Genomic DNA, 23039 nt, shown 5'->3' on the forward strand with positions numbered 1-23039 from the left:
ATATAAGAGTAAGGGTAATTAAGTCCTTTCAATATTACTAATAGTATGTATTGCTAAATTGTCAGGGCAAAGTGATATAAAAGAATCATAGATAGGGAATGTAATAGTAATCTCATAAACAACATCATATGAGTAATCTGTAATTTCCCCCCAAAAAACAATAACAACATTGAGACATAATTTTCACTAATATACGTTAATTATTTTCAATTAATCGCCTTGCAATTTGCGTCCTTTTATTTAATTAGTGTTCGGTGTTCTCCCTTTTCACTCCACCTGCGGCGCTCCCACCTTTACCTTTCTTCCTCCCCTGTTTCCGCATATTCTTTCGCCGTTTCGTCGATTCGATCGATCATTTTTGCACTTTTTCATTCCTTTTTTCGATTTTTTTTCTACCTTTCGATTTGATTTTCTAGAAACATGGGGAAATTTTTGATCTTTTCAGCCTGATTTCTTCGTGCTTTTTCGATATGATTCCGTATCCGATAAAGGTCGCATCTTGAGCCTGCTTTTGTAGGTCTCGAGCTCAAATTTGGTCCTTTCTCCTGTGTTGTTCTTGTTGTGATACAAACTTTTTGCCTCCTTTTTATAGATCTTGTTGTTGTTCTCGTTCCGATTGTTTATCTGTTCGTCTTCTTCAACTTCGTATTCTGTTGGTGTTTTGGGTCCTTCCGGAACCGTCAAATGGCTCGAGAAAGTTGCAATCTTGACAAAGATGAAGCCGAAACCCTCAAACACTCCTCTTCTTCGTCTCCGACCACGCCTCCGTCATCATCTCCGTCACCGCAGTCTTTGTTCTTGAAACCTTGCGAGGAACCGCCGACCACGAGACTGGGAACGCCGGCTGCGGAGACACCGATCGTGCCGTCTTCCGCCCCGAAGCTCGATGATGAGGTGAAGCCTGACGAGGAATCTAAGCCGCCGGTAAGATACAGCAAAAGGTGCTCCACCTGCCGGAAAAAGGTGGGGCTCACTGGGTTCCGGTGCCGATGCGGGGACCTGTTCTGCGGCCGCCACCGGTACTCCGACACCCACGATTGCTCGTTCGATTACAAGGCGTTTGGGAGGGAGCAGATTGCTAAGGCCAACCCTGTGGTCAGACCTTCTAAGATCATCAAGATATAAGGTATAAAGCTGTCACCTTTGTGTTTAATGTCCTTCCTCAGCAGTTGTTCTCTCTGAATGCAAATCCAATATGTTTGCCCAAGAGATATGGTGTTTGGATTTCATACAATTATAGATGAAGTGTGATTTATTTGATCTTAGGATACAACTTTGCTGGAATATGGATCCAATTTTTGTATGACTGAAGATTGAAATGTCATGTTGCTGATTATATTTTAGTATCTTGTTGATTGGGCTGCATTGTTATTTGTGTTGAAAGCCTATCTGTATTTGTGTTGAGTTTTCAATCTAAATATTTTTTGGTATTGGTTTTCATTTATGCTGTTTGACCATTGTGATTTTGGATGATCTGTCTATTGGTGTAGGGAAGAAAAAAAAAATGCAGCCTTTATTTTTCCCTAGAGTCCTCTTTGTTGTGACTTTGATCTTTCTGTACCTTAAAAATTTAGATGCCTAAAGTAAAACAAGCTAGTTTCTACGAATATTTGATTGTTACGAGTTCATAGAGATCCTCTCGATGGGTGAAATTGAGTTGTCTGCATCTTATGAAGTGATGTTCGTTACGAGTTCATAGAGATCTTCTCGACGGGTGAAATTGAGTTGTCTGCATCTTATGAAGTGATGTTCGAAACAAAATATTTACAAATAATTTTATTTGAATATTTATTTGCTGGCATACATTTTGATTATCCAACTTGGTTATGTAGGTTCTCTTTTTGGATCATCTGGTCCTTATGAACTAATAGTTTAACACAGAAACTTAAACTAAGTCTCGGCAAATACATCTTTGTTTCGATTGTAAATGTCAGGATAATTCTTATGGTTTTTCACAAGGGGTTTAATTGCTTGGACTAACAAGAGCTGAAGTGTCTGAAAGAAACACTGTTTTAATCTTCGACCAGACTTAGATTATCATTCGTAAACAAGAATGTGATTGTTGCAAGCTCCTTCGGGGTCTGCGGCAAACATGAGTTGGAACATGAACCTGTAAATTTCATGAAATGCTATGCGCATAATGCTTTGAGAAATTTATATAAATGCATGAAAATTTGGATTTCATGGTTTCAATTCATTTCCTATGATATGATGTCCATTGCAGTTATTGCTTCGGTTCTCTGTCATCTCACGAGGTTAGTTTCTTTCAAATGTTGTCCGGTGGATAATGTCTTATCATGATAGATAAGCAAATGTTCACATTATGATGCCTAAGTATATGGACTTGAGGGACTAATACCCTCAGTTTTCAAGATGCTCGCCATTGACTAATCGTCGTTGCTTCTGTATGTGCCATCTTGCAAGCAGACAATAGTTGAATAGTTTCTTGTCCTGAAGTAGCTAGGAAATCTGCATTCAAATGTTCTCCGGTTCTTCAAGGATTAGCTTGATAGTTTTAAGCATTTGGTTTCAGATCATAATGCAGAATAGCTTGGACCCTTTTTTTATGATCAATGTCTCCATTGTTTAAGATGGTCATTTGACTCATTTCTTACCTTCCAAGCTTCAATTAATGTGGCCAACCTTCTTCAAATGTAGATTACTACTGGGGATGTGGAAGGCCAGCCTAGAAATGAGAGCAAGTGGGGGATCATGCTCCTTTCTATTTCCATAAACAAAGGCTTACTACTGAAAGCATCATCATCATCATCATCATCATCATCCTCCTCCATTTGGCTATTGCACTGTTTCCACAGTCTTCACTTGGGAAGCTTGTGAGTGAGAAAAATGTTCCCCACTTTCCAAAGCTCCAAATAGAAGCTTTGTATTAAAAGCAATGTTCACATGGACCAAAGGTAGGTCAAAACAAACAAGTAGAGTCCATGAGCTCCCCCCACATGGGGTTTGAATATTGTACTTGTGCTTGATGATGGAGATGGAACTGTTTTAAGACTTGCAAGTGGCTTCTTCTTTGCAATTAGACAGGAAGGACAGCTTCTCTATTAATTGATTCCTGGATACTATAATGTGTGTTTTGCTTGCACCTTTATAGCTATCACTGCCCAAATCAAATTTCCTGTTTTGTTTCCTCAGTGGAAAACTACTTACATACTTGATTGGGGATCCAGTTAGAAGTGCAATTTACCTTTGCACCTGTCTGCAAGAAATAGAATTATTTGATGTGACAAAGATATCCCATTCCCACTGCAATCTTGCCTTGATATGATTGGTGCTGGATCAACATGGGAGGGGACTAAAGGCTGCCAGTGTAATGGAGACACAAGAACAATCCAGGGATGCAGAAGCCACAATGATCCCTGAGGCAATGTAAAAATTCTTACACCAATTTGCCATATGATCTGAAAATTTCAAAAAAAAAAAAAACTTATTATTCACATGATAAAAGTTCCTTATCCCCTGCATTTGGAACCAATCATGGAGGTCTCTCTAATGAAGACAAAGTTCATCAGATGATCAAAAGTCAACAACAACAATAACAACAGGAGGTTGTAATGTCAAAAACTCCTTATGAAATGATACGCTATTCAGTCTGTCAGCTGCTGATGAATGCAGTTCTAATGAGTCAGACAAATCTAACACAACTATTTGCACACACTACTGTCCAACCAACACTGATGGGCAACAAAATAATGAGACATTCAAGATTTCAGGCCGGTGAATTGAAAGGTAATAACCAAAAACATATAGAGACATCAACAATTCTTGAAATATTAGACGAGGACAAAAGAAACTAAAAGGGAACCAAACACATTGTATCGGCTGACTTCTTTCAGCAAAAAGCTTGCAGGACAAAAATACAGATTATAGATAAAACTTGACAAGGGGAAGGGGGCAAATGTTATTCTGATGCTTAGATACAACCAAAGCACGATAAGTTGCAGATAATGTTATTCTGATGCTTAGATACAACCAAAGCTCGATAAGTTGCAGATTTCTGGATGTTTAGAACGATTTGAAAAAAAAAAGGTAACAATCTAAAGACATTTACATTTGCCATGTCTAATTTTAATGGGAACAAATATATACAACTCGAGCAGTATGACAAATTTAGTGAACCACTCTCGCTAGGCAATCCGAACCTGATAACATGAATTGTACCACCCAACAGCCAGAAGTACAAAGGTTAATAAATACAGTAAACCATACACCACACCAACAGCGTCACACTTGTGATCCGGCCATTGAGCTCTGATCCTGCAGCATGGTAAATAAGAAGCCTTTCCGTTATAGCAAATCCTCTCTACCACGAAACAACCAAATTAATATCCATCTGCTTCACTGCCATGATGAGCAAATATAGTATCTATAAACTGTGGTCAAATTAGCAACAATTTGGACAAATAATTGAACCAGAAAAAGCAGGCAGAGAATGCAAATACTGAAGAATAATGCCGTGAATTTGCAACAGAGCAGCAGAGAATTTGTTTTTGCATGTTACCCAAAAGACAGAACAGTGCATACATGTGGCAGAAAAACCTTGAGCTCAGTTCCCTAGCAGCATATAGACCAAAGAGCACTAACAAACCAGGTATATCCAAGGATTCCACAGCTTCCATAACAATAAAGGGTCTTTTGCAGCCCATATCACAAAGCATCATACACATGAAACAAATTTCTTGCTATATTAATAAGATCTAAGACCATCTTTGTTCATATCCAGCTTCCTGTAGAAAGCCTGCAATATATCTAAAGCAAAACAAGTTAGTTTCCTGGGCTTGCAAGAAATGACACTAAGATTCATATCAGGAAAATGGCATCAAATGGGATGACAGTCACAAAGAATAAACAATCATATGAAAAATTATCAACTACTTAATTCTTTGTATAACTATGGAAGTAGGAAAGGACAAAAGCCAAACTATTTAAAAACATAAGCTTGCAAGCTGTTTAGCATAAGAAAAATGCTGGCATACCTTTAGTTATATTCAAAATGTATCAATGAGCAGAACTGCTGTTTTCACCATGATGATGTTCAGACCAGAACCAGAATGAAGTGATTCTTTGCCATGAGTGGAGGCTAAAAAGCAGTCACGAATAAAATCATATAAAAATAATTCAATCCTAATGCTCAATGCCACCCATAGCAGAATTCACTGCGTCTCTTCTTCTTGATTGAATTTGGTGAATGTATTCAGCGATTAGAATACTGAATTTAGGGGCAGGCCTGCTTGAAACGTTATGTCCAGCCCTTTTCAAAGCTTGTGTGATGCTTTTCTGAGTCTTCTGAAAGTGGACCTGACAGAGGGAGGGGACAGCAACTCTGAGAACTGGCTTTCCACAGGTAATTGGCCCACTTTGCCCACTGTAAGTGAAACAATAGCATTATAAATCATCGTATGGCTATCCACGTAATCAACAGCCTTGCATCAAAAAGGAGAAATTGCTTAATGCTGCTAGATAATAAGCATATTTGAAGCAAATCTGTTAAATTGTATGCAGTAGGCATCATAATTCCTACTTGCCAGAATTTATATCTGTTGTAAAATAATAGATCTAAAATCTAAAGGCTGATTCTTCTAGTGCATGCAGATGAAATATGATAGTTAGCCAACATGCATGGGTGAACCTAAATCAATTTTTTAAGCAGCAAAGCTAGTGGACTTATAAATACAAACCCCAAAAGATTAACACCTATAAGAAAACCAGCCAATATCTTTCAAGGTACCATCAGAATGCATCACAGTACAAAAATCTTGTGACAATTAAGTCAAAGTAGAGTCAACATTCAGACAATCAGTCGTCTGGGATAAATATCTTGAAAGAAAACAAGCTTAACCACAGATATCTTCATAAAGTTATCTAGGGAAAATTCTATTAGCTCAAGATCTAAGGAACCTAAATGGATTCAACAGAAAAATTCATGGTTAGGGAAATATATACTTCAAAGTTGTAAAGGATCAGGTACATTACCATATCAAGACCTCTTGAAGCCAAAGCACAAAACACAGGGCATGTCTTGTTAAAAAAGAGGCACGACATAAGTACTCATAAAAAACAGTTTTGAAAATGATATAAAACTAAAATGGGTGGTAATTACCATTACTGGTATCTAGATAATCAAAAAAGTATCTCGGTTCATCATTTCAAAGGATAAAATGATATGTCAATAGTAGCTAAAGGAAATAGCAGAATGATGGTAAAAGCACTAGTAGGAGAGAAGTAACAAGATAGAAGATAATAGTAATAAAGGAATAAAAGAGAACACAGGAAGGAGAATGATACTGGTGATAGCAAACTAATAAATGAAAAACTAATTGCTTAGTTTTTCTACTCATTTTGATGGTTGGTTTTTTGTTTTTTGTTTTATCAAGAATGGATCTTTTACCTGAAACAAAAAAATCTAAATTAAATATTGCATCACAAAACTTACAATTGTAATTCTATTAAAATTTGGGAAATTTTAAGAACCCAACATAAGAGTTCTATACAGTAAAGCCTACAAACCTTTACAGAATATTGGAACTGGGAGCTATTGCTACTCAAGTGTCCTCAGAATCAAACATCAAGACTTGCAGTCTATGATACCTAACTTGCTTTTTTTCAACTTACAATATTCCCAAAAGTTCGTCATACAAACAAGATGTACTTACTAGAAAACTAACTGAGTTGGACTCCTGCAATCCTTGTTACGGAGAATCAGAGATTCTGAACCAACCACCTTTATTTCCTACAAAGTTCATTACGAAGACTATAGTTGGCTCTGAACATGTGACCCAGATATGTTCCCAACATCAAGTACAATACAACAAAAATTGAACCTCCCGTGCAATCCACATACTAGTGACACATTTTAACTAAAATGTAAGAGGCTTTGCTTAATTGTTTGTAGTAAGATAAAAGAACTTGCTCAACATACAAAGTTAAGAGAAAAGATCTTATATTCCCTAGTAGTATACTCATCCAAACAACCAACCTTGTTGAAATGAACCTAAACATCGAACATTGCTTTTCTCATAAATTAATTTTAACACAATTTCCATTACTGAGTTCTTACAAGAAGGCTTCATTCAGAATTAATAACCAACTAATACCCTAACTTCAATTCTAAACTTGCAAAATCTTATACTGTCAACAATTAAACTTTAAGTCCAACATCGCATTATACTAGGATCAAAGAAAAAACTACTATTGAGTATATTTCCTCTCAATATTTAATGTTTCACCCAAACAGGATGCACCAGGTATTACATACTGATTCGAGTGTCAACCTGATAGTGAACCGCTCAATTTCGAATGATTTGAGTTGTTTGTTTTTCAAAATAACCTATGGTTTAGGGTCCCAAAAGAACAAAGTTGCTTCTTGGTTTCTCTCTTCACATACAACTCTCTTGTGCTCAACCCCTTGCGACATTCGCTCGTCCGTCTCCTGATGCCAGCCCGCCATTGCCCACTGCTCATCATCATTTGGCTTGGGTGCATGGTAGGAATCTCACGCACTGGCCCATCCCTTTTGATATCCGTATACATTTCTAACTTTGTTTAAACTCTCGTACACAAATTGCTTAAAGGAAATAGGACTACTTGTTCTTGGGAAACCTTCATATTGTATCAAACACATTTGGTAAAAGGCCTAAAAAAATTTTAAGAAATAAATTACTTTTGTTGGACTAGTTGAAAAATAAGATAACATAACTCAGCTTTGATTGTGTAATAATTACTATGTAAATGATATCATGTATCTTTAACCAAATTACTAGTCTCCCTATTCATCTGTCCTCTTAGAGTCACCACTTAAAAGAATAATCAACCCTTAGAATGAAACTTCCACGCTGCTAGGTCAACATGCACACATTTCTAGAATGTATATATTCTTCCTGAAATATAGGCAATAAATTTTTTATAGCTCCTCTATCTTATTAATTAATCAATTCATGAACACATGTTGAAATAGAAATATTATGTCACGCCAAGCAAAAGAAAGCATGTTATCACAATTTTTTCCAGTCTCCATCACCCCCTCCCCCAACCCATCATAAAAAAAGTAGGAAAAAAAGGTAAAAACACCAAAAATACCAAACTCTTTTAGTCATACCTTTATAAAAAAAAACTGTAGGACTTTATAGAAATTTCATCAAGATTCCAATATGTTGACCTTGACATATATAATACAAACAGCTGGGGCATGTGACAAACAACGTGATCCTGACCAGTATATAAAAGAGTTCCTTTTTATCTTTGACTGCAGCTATGCATCATCAAGTCATGCTGATTTGTCTGATTTCTTGGAACACATGCTAGTCTTAGTAGCAAAAAAGTTAGGTAAGGCAAGTCTATGAACATCTGTCATTTAAAGTAATTTCTTTTTCAAAATCGGTACAAATTTAGCTTTCATCCATAAGCATCAAAATTAGCTTGAATTAATCTACTTGGCTAATATGAGTTTAAAAACTGAAAACAAATAGAGTGGCCATGCTTGATCAATGGTAACTTTTGAACAGTATTCTAGGTGAAGGCTGCAGATTAAGTTAAACAAGTATTTGAGAGATCCAGATGACATCTTATGTATGATCCAATACAACAATCACTTGATATCGTAGCGCAAGAATGTTATCCTATGCACTGTCCAAGTCAGAAACAAGTGCTACCAACGAGCCAGTATAGATGCATATAAGCACGTTGTCAAGTTATAAAATAGTACAGAAATACCTCTTTTTTCAGGTCAGTGAATATCCTAAATCAAATATTAAAATTAGAAAAATCAATTATATGAGCATATATATTTGGAACATATGAACGTCAACCATAAGAAGTTGTAAGACAAGGCACACGGTATAAAGAGTTAAAATTCAACTTATCCATATAAATAGAACTTTTCATCATGCTATGATTTGTATGTTATTTAATTCGTGGATCTGCAGTATATGCCTAACATGTTACTTATTCTGTAGTTTCTTTTACAAATTTAGAAGTCCTTTTGCTTGTTCCTATGAGTGAATATAGTTAATATAAGGAAAGGTACACATTACTAGGAAATATGCAATGCAAAAACTAAACAGTAATCAACAGAGATAACCAACTTATAGTATTCATAATTATTTATTGGATAAAAACAAAATAAGTCGAATTAAACCAGCATACTGGAAAACTCAAAGGCAGACAAAATTTATTGGTCGGTGCAAAATTTATGAAAAATAGGCATGTATAGTTGTGAATATATCTACAAATCCAACATCTAGCTGGGACAGTGCATGGCCCAATGCCAGCATGTACTGCTCATAAGATGAATAAATAATGATATCTTGCCCTTGCTGTCCTATTCTCTTAAAGAAAAAATTCTACATGCATAAGGAAAGTTGATAGATGCATACCAATATTATGCATAAATGTTACATCACTATCAGGAAGCTAAGAGATCATAAAGGAACATTCAACAAAATGCTAAGAACTCCAGACAAACCCATCCTACGATCGTTATTCATCATTAATTCAAAACATGAGGTTTGGAATCAAATGTATACAACCTAACGAATCAATCATAACACTCAAAACAGAAACCCCAAAAAAAATTGAGCAATTTCAGCACTAATTCAAACAATAAAGAGAATAAAATTATAGATTTCAAAGAGTTCAGAGTCCTAACCTCCTCGTCACATAACTGCAGGCCTTGTAAAGCGTCTGCTTCTTGTCCGCCAATATATGCGGATGGCAAAACCTGGTCAAAGGCATCGCCTTCGATTTGCACCCAGCAAACGCGCACCGGTTCCTTTCCCCCCTCCTCCCACCGCTACCCTCCCCTTTCCCGAACCCTAACCCTAACCCTACCCCGACCCTGGCCATCCTATTATCCTCCCTCCCCTCAACGGCCCCACCGACCGCCCCACCATTCTCCCCCGCCTCCCGCCCTCTCCCACCACCACCGTCCCCATCCTCCTCGCCCTCCTCGAAGGGGCTCACACCGTGCTCCCAATAGTAATCCCGGTGCTTCACCCTCACCTCCTCCATCAGGGCCCAGTACTGGCGGCTGTGGCATCCGGCAAGCTGCTTCAGCCGGCGGGCGCGGCGGCGTAGCACCTCCTCCCGGGAGAGCACGTCCGACCGGCGCAGGCACTCGTCCTCGTCGGCGCCGTCAACGGTGAACGCGGGCCTTGTCTCCGGCCCCTCCGCCCCCCCTAGAGAACCCAAACGGTTCGATCCGTCCCTCTTCGGCGCTTTGCTGTCTCTCGCAGGACCCATGTCTCCTCCTCTTTCCCTTCCTCTTCTACTTCTGAGACCGGAGTGACGAGAGTTCTCTGGAGAGAGAGAGAGAGAGAGAGAGCGAGAGGATTCTGCGGGGAGGGGGCGTTTTGTGGAAGCGGGTTCGGATTCGAGTGATGGGGGAGAGAAGATCGGACGGTGAGGATGAGAAGATTGGGTGCGGTATGCCTCTTTTCCCTGAATTAAATAATGATTTGGTCTCTTCTCTCGGGAGTTGGTTTCGTATTCTTTTTCTGTTTGAAATCGTCGTATCTTTTCCAACGCTTGTGTCTCAAGCAATCCACGTGGGGGCACAGCGGGCCCCGCATCGGGAGATTGGAATCTTCCGCGCGAGTCCCGCCTTCTCGACTTGCCACCTTTTGGGCTTCGATTGGATCTTCGGAGTGTTGGCTGCTCGTGGTCACGCAGACAATCGTCAACACTCGTCGACCGACCCAGGTGGGCCCACGTGTTATTCTGCTGTTGGGTCCAATCGGTGTTTGCTGTTCGAACAGACGCAGACTTCGATTGACCGAATCCATCATCGAATACGTCGACCCACTTATGTGGGACCCAAAATTGACGGTCCGCGTGGGTGTACGTCACCCCGGAAACCCTTTCCGGGTGACTCGGTCGAACCGGGCTGTGGGAAGGATTCCCCGGAAAGCAACGGTGCGCACAATCCACATAACCGTTTCGTTAGTCGAATCAATTGATTACGACCGTAAAAGGATTATAAGAGTTAAGTATTAATTCAATTAAGTTAATTGTTTTATTTGACATTGATTTCGAAATTATTATGGGTTACAAATATTTAATAATTTAATTTAAAAATATTATTTTTAATATTATAATAATTTAATGATAGAGAATATATATAGTCAACCAACAATCATCGACTACACAAGCGCACATAGAGCTCGTGGGAAAAAAAATGACCCAAACAATCTGATACCCGTTTGCTCACGTAGATGAGAGTCTAATAAACAGTTCAAGTTTGTCACCAAGAATATTCATATAAATATTTTTCATGAATCCATTAGGTATCTCGGATCAGTTACCAACCATCCCTATGAAATATTTACAGTAATATTCTTGAGCGCCCAACAAGAGGAGCACGAGTTGATTACGAACTACTTCCACTAGTACGTCTTCTTCTAACACATGATGTGTTCAACTAACACATTGTCATCCTCGAATCCATCGAGCTTCGGATGTTGTTGAGTCTTTATTAGTTGAAAATAATAATATATTATTTATGGTTTATAGTGTTTGAGGAAGACTAAATTACGGTGAAAATTGCTTCATGGTAGGACAGAGTACGAACATAATTGATTATGGGTTCATATAAATTCAAGTAAAAACTATGTGAGCGATGAATCATGACCATGACAACGATGAAGGCAACAATTTTTTTCTGTTTACCTGTTAATCAATCAATTTTCTCTTCTTTTTTTTCTTCTGTGGTCGGTTGCTACCAAGAGCGTAGTAGCTGATCGGCAACGGAGATTAGCGATCCGACATCGGAGACGAGGAGGACGAAGAACTTTGATCGAATTTGGGTAGAGAAGTGAGACTTCACAATGCCTCTTCATGTCTTCCTTCTCTCTTCCTCACATCTTCTCATCCTATCTTCTACTGTTCTGTTTCCAGGAGCTTGAGAGAGAAGAAGGGTGGAGTGCTTTCTTCAAAAACTAAATATTTCTTTAACTCAAGCATCCATCGTACCTTTGCTAGGGACCCCACAACTCTCTCGTGCATCTTAATTTCAACTACAACGGGTTGTTCCTATAAGCATATCTCTTATTTCTTGGATGAGTTCATAGGTGGAGAACTAACTCCGGTTAAGTGTCATATGAAACAAACACCTCGAGTCAAAAAGTCATTTATCTCGTGGCCTGGTATAGCTATGAGTTTATAACTTCTTTTGACACCAAAATTAAAATTATTGTATCTAGAGAAATGATACTCTTCTTATATAAAATTATTCCACGAAAATTTTTATATGAAACAGGAATGTAACATAATAATAAAGGGTCTTATCATTTTGGATGCCCAATTCTCCATATCCATGATTATAAATAAGATAATGCTAATATGCTAGTTCATTGAGGTTTCTTTTATCATTCGTAACATATACAATCTCTATTTGAGAGTCATCTTCATCGTAAGGATTTTGTCCTAACATAGGACTATCAATTTGGCCCAAACTTTTATTGTTGCAAATTCTACGATAATCTCTCAAAGTGCTTTGTTAGATATACATATGAATAAGATTGTCATGACACTTTGATCAATTTTTATTTTCCCTTCATCAATATTCATCATTTTCTCTTTCCCGATGATGGTATTATGAAGTTTCTCCTTTGTTAAGATAGCCTTTTATCTTTACCATCCATAAAAAATAATTAATATTTCAATCTAATTTTTTAATCGTCCATAAAAAGTAATTACTATTGGAAAGAATAGAAGATAAAAAAAATTATTAAAGAAACTTGAAGAAGCTTTAATGCATTAACATGTCCCTCTCCTATTTATACAAATTAGGAAGAAGGATTTTTCTCAACAGAATAGAGAGATTTTCTCGTATAATCAGAAAAATCTTATCCGCTATCAATTACGATTTAATTTTATAATCTCATATCTAATGCTTACGATTAAAGCCTAATAGCCTACCAACCTGATTTTGATATCACTGGTTGGATTAGAAGGATGAATAAATTATAAAGTCACGAGATATAAATCAAATCGATGAAAAAATCAAATGACAATTTAACATTGTTTGGATTATGATGCAAACATTGTTTCTATGTTCACGTAGAGAAAAAAATTTCAATCAAGAAATTGGACGATGACTTGACAGAGAAAATTTAAAGATATATCCAAATATAATAAAATAAAAATTTACAAAAAATATCCCTATTGACCAATCAACTTTTCTCTTATCCCCTTCTATGCGATTGCTGTAGAGGGCAAATGATTGGTCGGATTTGGGTAGAGAAGTGGAACTTCACACCATCTTTTTCACGTTTCTTTCTCTCTTCCTCACGTCTTCTTCCCCACCTCTCCTTCCCCTTCTTCTCACCCTATTTGTACCGTCAAAGCTTCATGTTTAGGAGGAGCACGGGATGGTGAGGGCGGTGCGGATAGAAATACTGTAGATTCATGTTGTAGTCAATAGAGTTTAGTATTTCGATTCTTAAATTTAAAATTGTATTGATATCTTTATAATTATAAAAATAAAATATTTAATCACGTTTCTTCTCATGTTATCAATTTTACTTACTGCCAGAGGATACGACACATGTTGTCACATATAAGAATAACATTAAAATAATAATAATAATTACTAATAGATTCTACAATAATCGTCATGAAGAAGCTGATGGTCCTCGAGTCTCTGTATTGTTAACGATGAAGAAGCCGACGATTTATACAAAGAAGATCTAGTATAACTCAAGAAAGAGAATCAAGGAAAAGACTTGAGAGTCAAAGATGAGTTACGATTTGTGGTTCTCGAAATAGTACCATTGAAAGCACTCCTCCTCGGGGTCATGTGGATGTGATGGACATGATAAAGAGAGGTGAGATCGAGGATTGAATCTTCACCGGTCCTCCTCCTCGAGACGAAGTATGGATGATCACAAAAGATATGAGTAGTGACGATAGATCCGAAACATAGACCCTGTTCTTCAACCTTTTATCAAAATATCTATTAATTTTAATTTTTTTATTAGTAAAATTATTTATGTCGAGAAATAGAGTTAAATATTTTTTAACTATAAATATGTTAATATAATTTTTTTAAGTGTATGAACCGAAATACTAACGATGACTAAATATATAAGATAATATGTAATTAGCTCGCTAATCATCCTAGTTTTGATTCCAATTTGAGTCAAACCTCATAATAAATAATAACGTTGACCTCCTCAAGTAAAAGATTTTCTTTTTTTCTTCTATGCTAATTCTCTACCAACATTCTAATCAAAATCTCCATATGATTCTTGGATTAAGGGTTGGATAATGGCACTGTTAGCATCATTTTTATCATCAATCTGACCTGATTCATTTTTTAAATATGCTATGATCGAAGACCATAATTATCATTTTTAATTATGGTACTCTTTAAGAAAAATTCAGACTCACATTTATAATAAATTTAAACTAAAAAAAGAGTAAAAATTATTTTCTTGGAAACAATTCATTTAGAAAAAATACCGAACAACAAAAATACCGCACATGAGGAGCCCTGATGATATCTTGCACGATAATTCATGCATGTGAATCCTATCTGATGGAACGCGAATCTCGACGTGACCGGGACGTGGGTGACATCCGTTTGATGAGTCGCCCACGCGATCAGATCCGTGGATGTAATGGATCGGGGACGGATGGTGGACAGCCACGAGAGATCTTGATGCGTGGTTCGCAGTGTGGCCCGCACTCCGTGGGTTCCGCTTCCGCAATCGAGTGAGGGAAGAGAAATCCGCATCAATCATCGCTCACGATTAGGGATTTGTGATCCTGTTCTCGTCGTCTCGGTGGAAGGGGTTTGGTTTGCTGCTGAGGATGGCGATGAAGGCGTCGTTGAGCTTTGCGCCACCGTCGTCGTCGTCTTGTGCTTTCGGGGCTCCTTCGCGTCGGGCTCTCGTCTTGAGCCGAACGCTCGGGACCTCGTTCTTTAACGGAGGAGGTACGATTGTTTGGGATATCTCCCCTTTTGGACTCTCTTGATTCAGAGGATTACACGGTTTCTTGCTAGGTTATAGGATTTCCCGGTGTTTTGATTGTGCAATAGGATTAACTGGTTAGGGATTAAAGGCGGTGGAATGGTGCCGTCATTGTGGAGTTTTGAAGACCTTCGAGATTTTGGATGATGAATTGTGCCCTAATCTCAACTTTGTGAGATGCCAAATTGCTGACGTTTTGGGTTCCGATGGTGATAAATTCTACTGACGTTTTGAAAATGGCATCTTGGTTATCACTTGAAGCGAGGTGTCCAATCAGAATATGGTTTTGAATCACCCTCTAATTCTTCACTAAGAAAGAGATGGGAAGAAGCGATGATTGCATCAAGTTTCTGAGGTGGTTGTGCTCTGTTATACGCGTACATGAGTCATGAAATAGTGATGGGCACCTGTAATATAAAGAGCTTGAATGAAGTGAGATGTTCTTTGAAGAAAATATAAAAAATTGGCTCATTATACACAAGAAATTACATGCAGAAGTGTTTTTAAAAGAAATTCTGCAGAATTACACCCAAGGAAAGTCCACTTATCTTCTGCCTAAGTATCATGAATTGGTTAGTGGCAATGAGAAAATGATGATAATTGGTCAACTTTTGGTTGGAGATCTTTAGTAAACTCGATCACATGATTAGCTGATTTCTCAGATCCATGATGTAACATATGAAGTCCCATGGGACCTTGACTTGAGATCATGTAAATGTCAATGCAAAAATTAACTTTATCATGGATGAAAATCATAAAGAAGCAGCATATTAAATTTGTGAGCATGCACATATCTCCTAATACAGCAACAGCAAGGCTAATGTCCAAACTGTTTGAAGTAGCCTCCGTCGATTTTTTTCTCCAAAGAAAGATGTAATGCTTATATCTCCTAATAAATCATGAATATTATATGTAATAGGAAGTTGATTATGTTTGGCGAATGGGGTTCTACATTCAAGTTTTACCAATTGTATATTCTCTATTGAATTTTTTCTGCATGCATATGAATTCATTTTAAGTAGTTATGGTGTCTGGGATCTTTGCTGCTTGATGATTTATTGCAGTGGGAGCCCTTAAAGCCACAGGAATACATATGTTGAGAATCAAGCCTTTAAAATGTAGCCGACATGGTGGAGGTGCTCTTGGTGCTCAAATGAATTTATTTGATCGGTTAGCTAGGGTAGTCAAGGTCAGATTCACCTTTCAACAAAATTTATTGCTTCAATAATGGGGATTTTCTTTCTGCACTTCTCGCTGTTTCCTATCAGTACTAATTGTTAAGTTTGTTCCTTTCCTAACTGCTCAGTCATATGCAAATGCACTCTTGAGTACTATGGAAGATCCAGAAAAGATCCTAGAGCAAGCTGTTCTCGAAATGACTGATGATTTAACAAAGATGCGCCAGGCCACAGCACAGGTACATTAAATTGATCATACCCAAATCCAAGGAACTTTAGAGTTAAAAAAAAGAAACTACAGTTAATGATGGTCATGCTCTTAACTGCGGCTTAAGCTGCACATAATTGTCAGGTCTTGTTTAGTGTCACACAAACTCAATAAATCATCTGATTGTAAAATGCAAGGGAAAACATGTTTTTTGTTCCTTGGGGAGCTCAGACCATTTGTCAGAAGAGGAAATATGTCGTTTTTAGTACTTTTGGAGGGATAAAACTTTGTTGATTTGTGCGCAGACTTCTAAAATAACTAACACTTTTTTTCCATGCTTTTGTGAAGGAACATATACTTATTTCTGTAATTTGTCACTGTTAAAGGGACCAAGTTACCTTTGTTTTCTTTTACATATAATTGCATTCATGAGTCATTTGATTCCCATGTTTCTCGATCTACCTTTAACACCCTAAAACCACCAAATGAGGAGAAAACAACGTTCCAACCTTGAACACCTCAAGACCAAAAAAGTTGATTTGGATACTACTATTTCTTTCTTGCTTTTTTTGCTAACTTTTCACTCTATAAAATGTTCAAGGTTCTAGCATCTCAGAAACGGCTGGAGAACAAATATAAAGCTGCTCAGCTGGCATCTGATGAGTGGTAATGATATTTCGAGAGTATAATTACTTAATGTGCAAAAGAATATCCTTTTAAACATTTTCTCTAAATGCAGGTACAGAAAGGCTCAGCTTGCTCTTGCAAAAGGAGATGAGGACCTTGCACGTGAGGCTCTTAAGAGGCGAAAATCTTATGCTGTAGGTACCTACTAGAAATTTGAGTAATCAGATATATCCATCGTTATTCACTTGCTAATTAAGAGGATATACCTGAAAAGATATTAGAGTGCCTTAATTTTTAGGCTATTTATCTATTATGATTACTGGCATCATATATGTGGGCCTTGTTATGTTTCTTCGTCAGACCTATAGGGTACTGGTACCTTAATACTTGGCAAACTTCTGTTTTTTGGATGTATACTATTTTTGGTTGTTTTTGAGAACTAATGGTCTTCGTTCGGGCTTTTTCTTTTGCATTATTTGTCTTTCATATTAAGAATCATATTTTGCTAGCCAGGGTAAGACTCGTTTGAAGTATTGCGAACCTTGGTATAAAGTACTAATCATGTCGTTTTATTAGGTGATGGTACCTATCATGTGCTTAGATCATTAATTGAAAAGATTTATTGAGGGTCAATGTATGTAGCCTTACTCTATAAATAGGGAGGTTATTTACATAAATCAAACACTAACCAACCATTTCCACAACTGTAACAGTCCTCCGAAGCATTTTGTAGTATAACATTCTGAACATGTCATCTTATTAGGTGATATTATTGGTCATGTTCTTAGATTATGTATAAAAAAGGGTGACCTAGTGCAAAAATCTCCTGCTAGTGTTGGGTCCAGGGAGGTCTGATATACATATCACTAGTGATTTAAAAAGTACTAGGTGCCAAGGTCCAAAAATGCCCGAGGCGCTAAGCGCTCACTCAAGCGAAGCGAGACGCTAAAATATAAAAATATATAATATAATTAATAAATATAATTATTTAAATAAAAATATGATATTAAACTAAAAAAATCTTACAAAATCACAATATCACATTAACAAAAAAAATCTCAAAATTTAAAACAATAACAATAATTTCAAATAAATAAAAATTAGCAGTATTAAAATCAAAATAATATATTATTAATCTAATAAATAAAAATATATTGTTACTAGTATACAGTTAACAGTATACTATTAATATACTGTTAACAGTATACTATTGAGTCGATGTGAGAAGAGGTAGCAACGGGCAACGACAGCGGAAGCGGGAGCGGGAGAGGCGAGCGGTGACAATGGTAGCAGCAGTGGTAGCAGTGAGAAGCGGTAGCGGGAGCGGCAGTGGTAGCGGCAATGACAGCGGGAGCGGGAGCAGCGAGCGATGATAGTGGCAGCGGTAGTAGCGAGTAGCGGCAACGGTAATAGTGAACAACGGGAGTGGGAGCGACGACAGTGGCAGCGACATCGACGAGCAGGGTTAGAGTTGGGAATTCGTGAGAGGAAGGTTGATATCGGTGCTTTAGTTGGTTCGATTGAACCAACTAAAGCACCGGAGACCAAACCATACCTAAAACGTTGGTTCGATCGCTTGGTTTAACCCAGGCGCTTGCCCAAAGCGCCTAGCGCTTGGGCTTGGGCGAGCGCCCGAGCGACGCCTCTTTGAAGCACACCGCCTGGAAATGAAGCGAGGTGCTTGGGCCTCGCCTCGCCTCGCCCGAGCGCCCGAGAACCTATTGAAATCACTGCATATCACTACCCTTGTAAATATGATACTACTTCCATGACTCAAACCCTTGCCATCTAGATTGCCAAGGAGCAATCTTGTTGAAGTATCAAACCCCACCCTGTTCTTAGATCAGGCATATAATCATAAACCAGATTGGTCTTTATTTATATCGAAATATTTAAGATATCTGTTATAGTATCGCTTCTTGAAAATTAAAACCAAAGTCTATGATATTAGAAAGTAAAACATATGTTTGACATAATATAATTTCACTTTTCAGTCTTTTACAATGTCATGCATCACATTTCCACACATTCACTTTTCCACATCATGTTTTGGGCCATTGGAATGAAATGATCATGCAGGTTTTTTTTCATTCTCTAAACTCTAAATTATTAATATGTTTCAGGACAATGCAAGCTCTTTAAAAGCTCAGCTTGATCAACAGAAGGGTGTAGTTGACAATCTTGTTTCGAATACTAAGGTCCGTACAGCACTTACAGTAGCTTTAATGCTTTATACAACTCCTTTACGTTCTGTGGTCATCATAGCTCCTAGTATTTGTTAATGAGTACCTCTACAATTTGATTGGCTGTTCTATCTTTTAATTTCTTTTGTCAATTTAATCTTGTTTGGACACTTAAGTTTGACTTTGCGACATTTGTTTTGTTGACTTTCACTCTTGACAACTGCACTATTTTTTTATTGTATTATTAGGGCATGCTTTTGAAGGTTAAATATAACATTACAGTTCTTTGCTTGTCCCATTCTGTAAGCTTTTTATGTCTATATTTCTTTGTTTTCTACCAAGGTTTGTAGTTTTTTTTCCGTAGGCGTTTACTGGTACCTTTTTGGCATGGTTTGATGCCATTCTTGCCAGTCATCACACATTATAAATTGACCTAACTCGATATCAACAACTCTGGTTTTAGTTATCATGGTGCATGCCGATACCTTTATGGCATGGCATACTCTAACCTGTGCTGACTTGAGGTTTGAATTAAAAGTTCAAGCCACAAAGTAGCCAAATTTTCTTGGAACCCAGGTGCTAGGCATGAGACAAGGCATGCCTCTTAGTAATGTGACCAATCACAAGCATCAAGATCTACTAACCAATCACAAGCATCTACAATTAAATAATGGATTTATCAATCTTACTTATTAGCTTACAGTGTAAATTTTCATGCTAATTGCAAAATGTATAAACATGAAAGTAGTGAAAAAGAGTTGGAGAATGAAGTGGTAGCAGAAAAAGGAAACAACAATTATATAGTAAGGGAATGAAAGAATGGAGCATAATTTCAGCAAATTTGATCCTGTGAAAAATCACCCATCTAGTCTCTTTCTGTCTTAACAAAGAAAAAACCTCTGAGTCAGCTTTCCAAAATGCAATTAAATCAGTCATATGTGCAGAGGTGACGCATGATTTAACACTTAACAAAGCCTCAGTATTTGTTATGGCTAGATATGCAAAATATGTGGCTGCATAAACAGTCCTCCTAGGTGGAATATGGATAGATAACTTCTCATAGTTTTATAAATTCTTACTTGGACTTTATTTTTCATTGTGTATTTGTTATTTTAAACTAGAGCTTATATTTTTCATTTGCAAATTAATTTTTTTTAAAATTAATCACATATGTCTCTGTATATGTTATTACTAATTGTTCGTATACTTTAACATCGTAACTCGTCGTTTAGTAACCTTTTAGATCATTAGCTAGTTGGCCTGCCCTCTGAATGCTTATGGTATTGGTGCAATGTTTTTCTGGTTAGTGCTCTTTTGTTGGGAGTGCAATTGCTATTCCTTTAAAATATCCTCGTGGCACTTTCTCGTAGATGATATCTGTAATATATTGTCATAATTTCTGAAGATAGTATGTTATTGTATTTAGGGAAAATGTCTCTGAGATATCCCATCATCTACTAATGGTAGTTAGCATTAATAACAGTAAATGTGGCATTGTTTTAAAACATTGATGCATAATTGCCCACAATGGTTTTGATGAAAATAAACAACTAGTTTTTCCCCCCTGGCAAGCAGATGCATTTGCTTCACTAGTCCTTACTGAAAATTTATGTGGGTAGCATGAGATTAATTTTTTTGGTGTTCGTGTTATGTAGCTTTTGGAGAGCAAGATACAGGAGGCCAGGTCAAAGAAAGACACCCTAAAAGCTCGTGCACAATCAGCAAAGTCTGTTCTTGATCCTGCTTTAACGAAGACATTTAATTTTCTTCTGTCTCCATGTGATACTAATTGGTTGGATATGACTTTGTTAGGACTGCAACAAAGGTCAGTGAGATGTTGGGAAATGTGAACACAAGCAGTGCTCTTTCAGCATTTGAAAAGATGGAGGAAAAAGGTGGGCTGTCCTGAAATTTCTGATATCCAAGTGTAATTGTCACCTTGTTTTGAATTCACACAAAAATTATTCCGTTCAAAATTGCTAGAGTGACAAAATTAGGTCATTGAATTCATCAAGAATGACCTTATTCTACTGTCTCATGAACTAGAAATTAAGCTATATTTTGGTCATATTGTCATTCTAGACTGCTAGTTGCTTCTATTAAACTTAGTTTGATCATCTGCATTATACAGAAAATATAAATCAAATGATACTAAATGTGGAGTTCTTACTAGAGTGTCCTCTTTTAGTAATATTATCAGGTGCAATAACTTTTGCAGACTTAATAGATTTCTAGAAGTTTAACTTTTTTTGTTACAGAAATGCTCCTAGTGAGCATGATACTGTAATTTTGATACACCTCATTAATTTGGATTTTCTTTAATCACTGCAACTTTGTCAAAAAGCTTTGCTGGTCATGCACTTGACTTGATATTTGTCTCCTTGTCTATTGATTTATTGATAGAAACTTAAGATTTATTGCAGAACTTTTTGAACATGATGGTGACTTGTGTCTAAATAACTTTGGTTTTGGGATTAGGGGACACGATGGTATCATCTGAAGTTTGTTGGTAAAATTTTTACATCTTCTCCTTGCAGTTATGGCTATGGAATCCCAAGCAGAGGCCCTTAATCAGTTAACAACGGATGATCTAGAAGGGAAGGTAAAGATGACTTATATTAATGCAAGCAAAATCATTTCAATGTTTAATGCAAATGCTGTTTGACTTTTGCAGTTTGCATTACTTGAGAGTTCATCAGTGGATGATGATCTTGCAAAGTTAAAGAGAGAGTTGTCAGCGAGCTCACCGGTAATGTCTCTCTTGAATTATATCGTGATGAGAAACTTGCTAGATAAATTTTATACATAGCACATCATGCCCAAGCTTTGTTATTAATAATGGACATAAACTATGCTGCATATTTGTTAATTCATGACTCTCCAAATGGAACCATGAGCACAAACTGAGTATTGCTCTCTCAGAATTTGTGTTTATGTGCCTAATTGCATAGTTGCATAGTACACTCTGGACATTAGAATCCTCAAGTTCTGTGTATAATTTATATAATCTCTGGTCGTTTTCATGAGGCTACTGTACATCTGAAAATTGGATTCTCCACCATGTTGTTCTGAAGTGCACCTCACCTTCTAGTGAGGTTTTGCAGATTATGCTGGTTTGAACCAAAACATTATGAGTAGATACCTTTTCCTTCTAAATTTGCTGTTAATACTGCCTTTGTTAGATAAAATCATAAAAGGTTACTTATCATGACAAAGTGGGTGGTTGTTGTACCATGTTCTCCATTGAACATTTCTTGGTTTCCTTTGGAAATCTCAACAGCTTTGAATCATGATGTGTAAAGCCGATTTATACTAGTGTGTCAATGTTAAATATTTTATGCCCACATGTAAACTGCAACGTACTGCAATATTTGAAAACCATGATCCTGGAATACATCCTTCTCCATTAATGTGAACTTATACTTTTCTGTAGAAGGGAGAGCTTCCTGCTGGTCGAACTGCAGTTAGCAGCTCAAATGCCTCTTCAGCCTTTCGCGACATGGATATCGAAAAAGAGCTCAACGAACTAAGAAGAAAGGCCAAAGAGTATTAGGCTTATCTTTGTATCTTGTGGAAACTCTGCACGTTTGATTGAAATAGAGAATATTTAGATTAATCATTATAATGCTTTCTGTCATGCATCACAGAGCTTATGATTGCAATCGATCTCAGTGGTCAGATTTTTCCCGCTTTCGTGTATTGAGGGTGTTTGAGTAGCAACATATAGATGCAAATCTTATAGGAACCCTTTTTTATTATTATCAATGATACTGTATATATTTTTGGTCCTATACATGATATCTCATCTCTTGTTCTCAAAGAGTTAGGTCTTTCCTCCTGTGTACATTGGAGTCTT

General features: G+C 37.1%; 3 protein-coding genes across 6 annotated transcripts; 2 read left to right on the top strand and 1 right to left on the bottom strand.

Moving 5' to 3' along the window:
* Positions 1-259: 259 nt before the first annotated feature.
* Positions 260-3086, top strand: LOC103979377 (zinc finger AN1 domain-containing stress-associated protein 15). Its single transcript, XM_009395505.3, has 2 exons — positions 260-1126; positions 2659-3086. Exon 1 carries the CDS (start codon positions 685-687, stop codon positions 1123-1125), a length of 441 nt encoding a protein of 146 aa, XP_009393780.2. The 5' UTR covers positions 260-684; the 3' UTR covers position 1126; positions 2659-3086.
* An 819-nt stretch (positions 3087-3905) lies between these two features.
* On the bottom strand, positions 3906-10405 carry LOC135584391 (uncharacterized). Of its 4 annotated transcripts, XM_065132629.1 has the most exons (4): positions 9662-10399; positions 4995-5383; positions 4543-4767; positions 3906-4359 (listed from the first exon to the last, which is right to left on the bottom strand). In XM_065132629.1, exons 1-2 carry the CDS (start codon positions 10252-10254, stop codon positions 5143-5145), a joined length of 834 nt encoding a protein of 277 aa, XP_064988701.1. In that variant the 5' UTR covers positions 10255-10399; the 3' UTR covers positions 3906-4359; positions 4543-4767; positions 4995-5142. The 4 variants fall into 4 exon arrangements, with proteins under 4 accessions (XP_064988701.1, XP_064988693.1, XP_064988684.1 ...); XM_065132621.1 differs by lacking the exon at positions 3906-4359 and having other exon boundaries at positions 4461-4756; XM_065132612.1 differs by lacking the exon at positions 3906-4359 and having other exon boundaries at positions 4461-4767.
* Positions 10406-14684: 4279 nt separating this feature from the next.
* LOC103979378 (membrane-associated protein VIPP1, chloroplastic) lies at positions 14685-22870 on the top strand. Its single transcript, XM_009395506.3, has 11 exons — positions 14685-14950; positions 16052-16176; positions 16294-16404; positions 16975-17039; positions 17113-17194; positions 19124-19198; positions 20839-20909; positions 20996-21078; positions 21721-21785; positions 21858-21932; positions 22617-22870. Exons 1-11 carry the CDS (start codon positions 14827-14829, stop codon positions 22734-22736), a joined length of 996 nt encoding a protein of 331 aa, XP_009393781.2. The 5' UTR covers positions 14685-14826; the 3' UTR covers positions 22737-22870.
* The last annotated feature ends 169 nt before the right edge of the window (positions 22871-23039 follow it).

Source organism: Musa acuminata, chromosome BXJ1-3 (genome assembly GCF_036884655.1).
Source record: "Musa acuminata AAA Group cultivar baxijiao chromosome BXJ1-3, Cavendish_Baxijiao_AAA, whole genome shotgun sequence".
Lineage (NCBI taxonomy): Eukaryota > Viridiplantae > Streptophyta > Magnoliopsida > Zingiberales > Musaceae > Musa > Musa acuminata.

What these genes read in the sequence shown, in the direction of transcription:
- LOC103979377 (XM_009395505.3), top strand. Translation starts at nt 685, where the DNA reads ATGGCTCGAGAAAGTTGCAATCTTGACAAAGATGAAGCCGAAACCCTC.
- LOC135584391 (XM_065132629.1), bottom strand. Translation starts at nt 10,254, where the DNA reads ATGGGTCCTGCGAGAGACAGCAAAGCGCCGAAGAGGGACGGATCGAAC. An exon ending in TGCAGTTATGTGACGAGGAG is followed by an intron (nt 5,384 to 9,661) that starts GTTAGGACTCTG and finishes TTTCACTTACAG; the next exon opens with TGGGCAAAGTGGGCCAATTA.
- LOC103979378 (XM_009395506.3), top strand. Translation starts at nt 14,827, where the DNA reads ATGGCGATGAAGGCGTCGTTGAGCTTTGCGCCACCGTCGTCGTCGTCT. An exon ending in CTCGTTCTTTAACGGAGGAG is followed by an intron (nt 14,951 to 16,051) that starts GTACGATTGTTT and finishes GATTTATTGCAG; the next exon opens with TGGGAGCCCTTAAAGCCACA. An exon ending in CGGATGATCTAGAAGGGAAG is followed by an intron (nt 21,786 to 21,857) that starts GTAAAGATGACT and finishes TGACTTTTGCAG; the next exon opens with TTTGCATTACTTGAGAGTTC.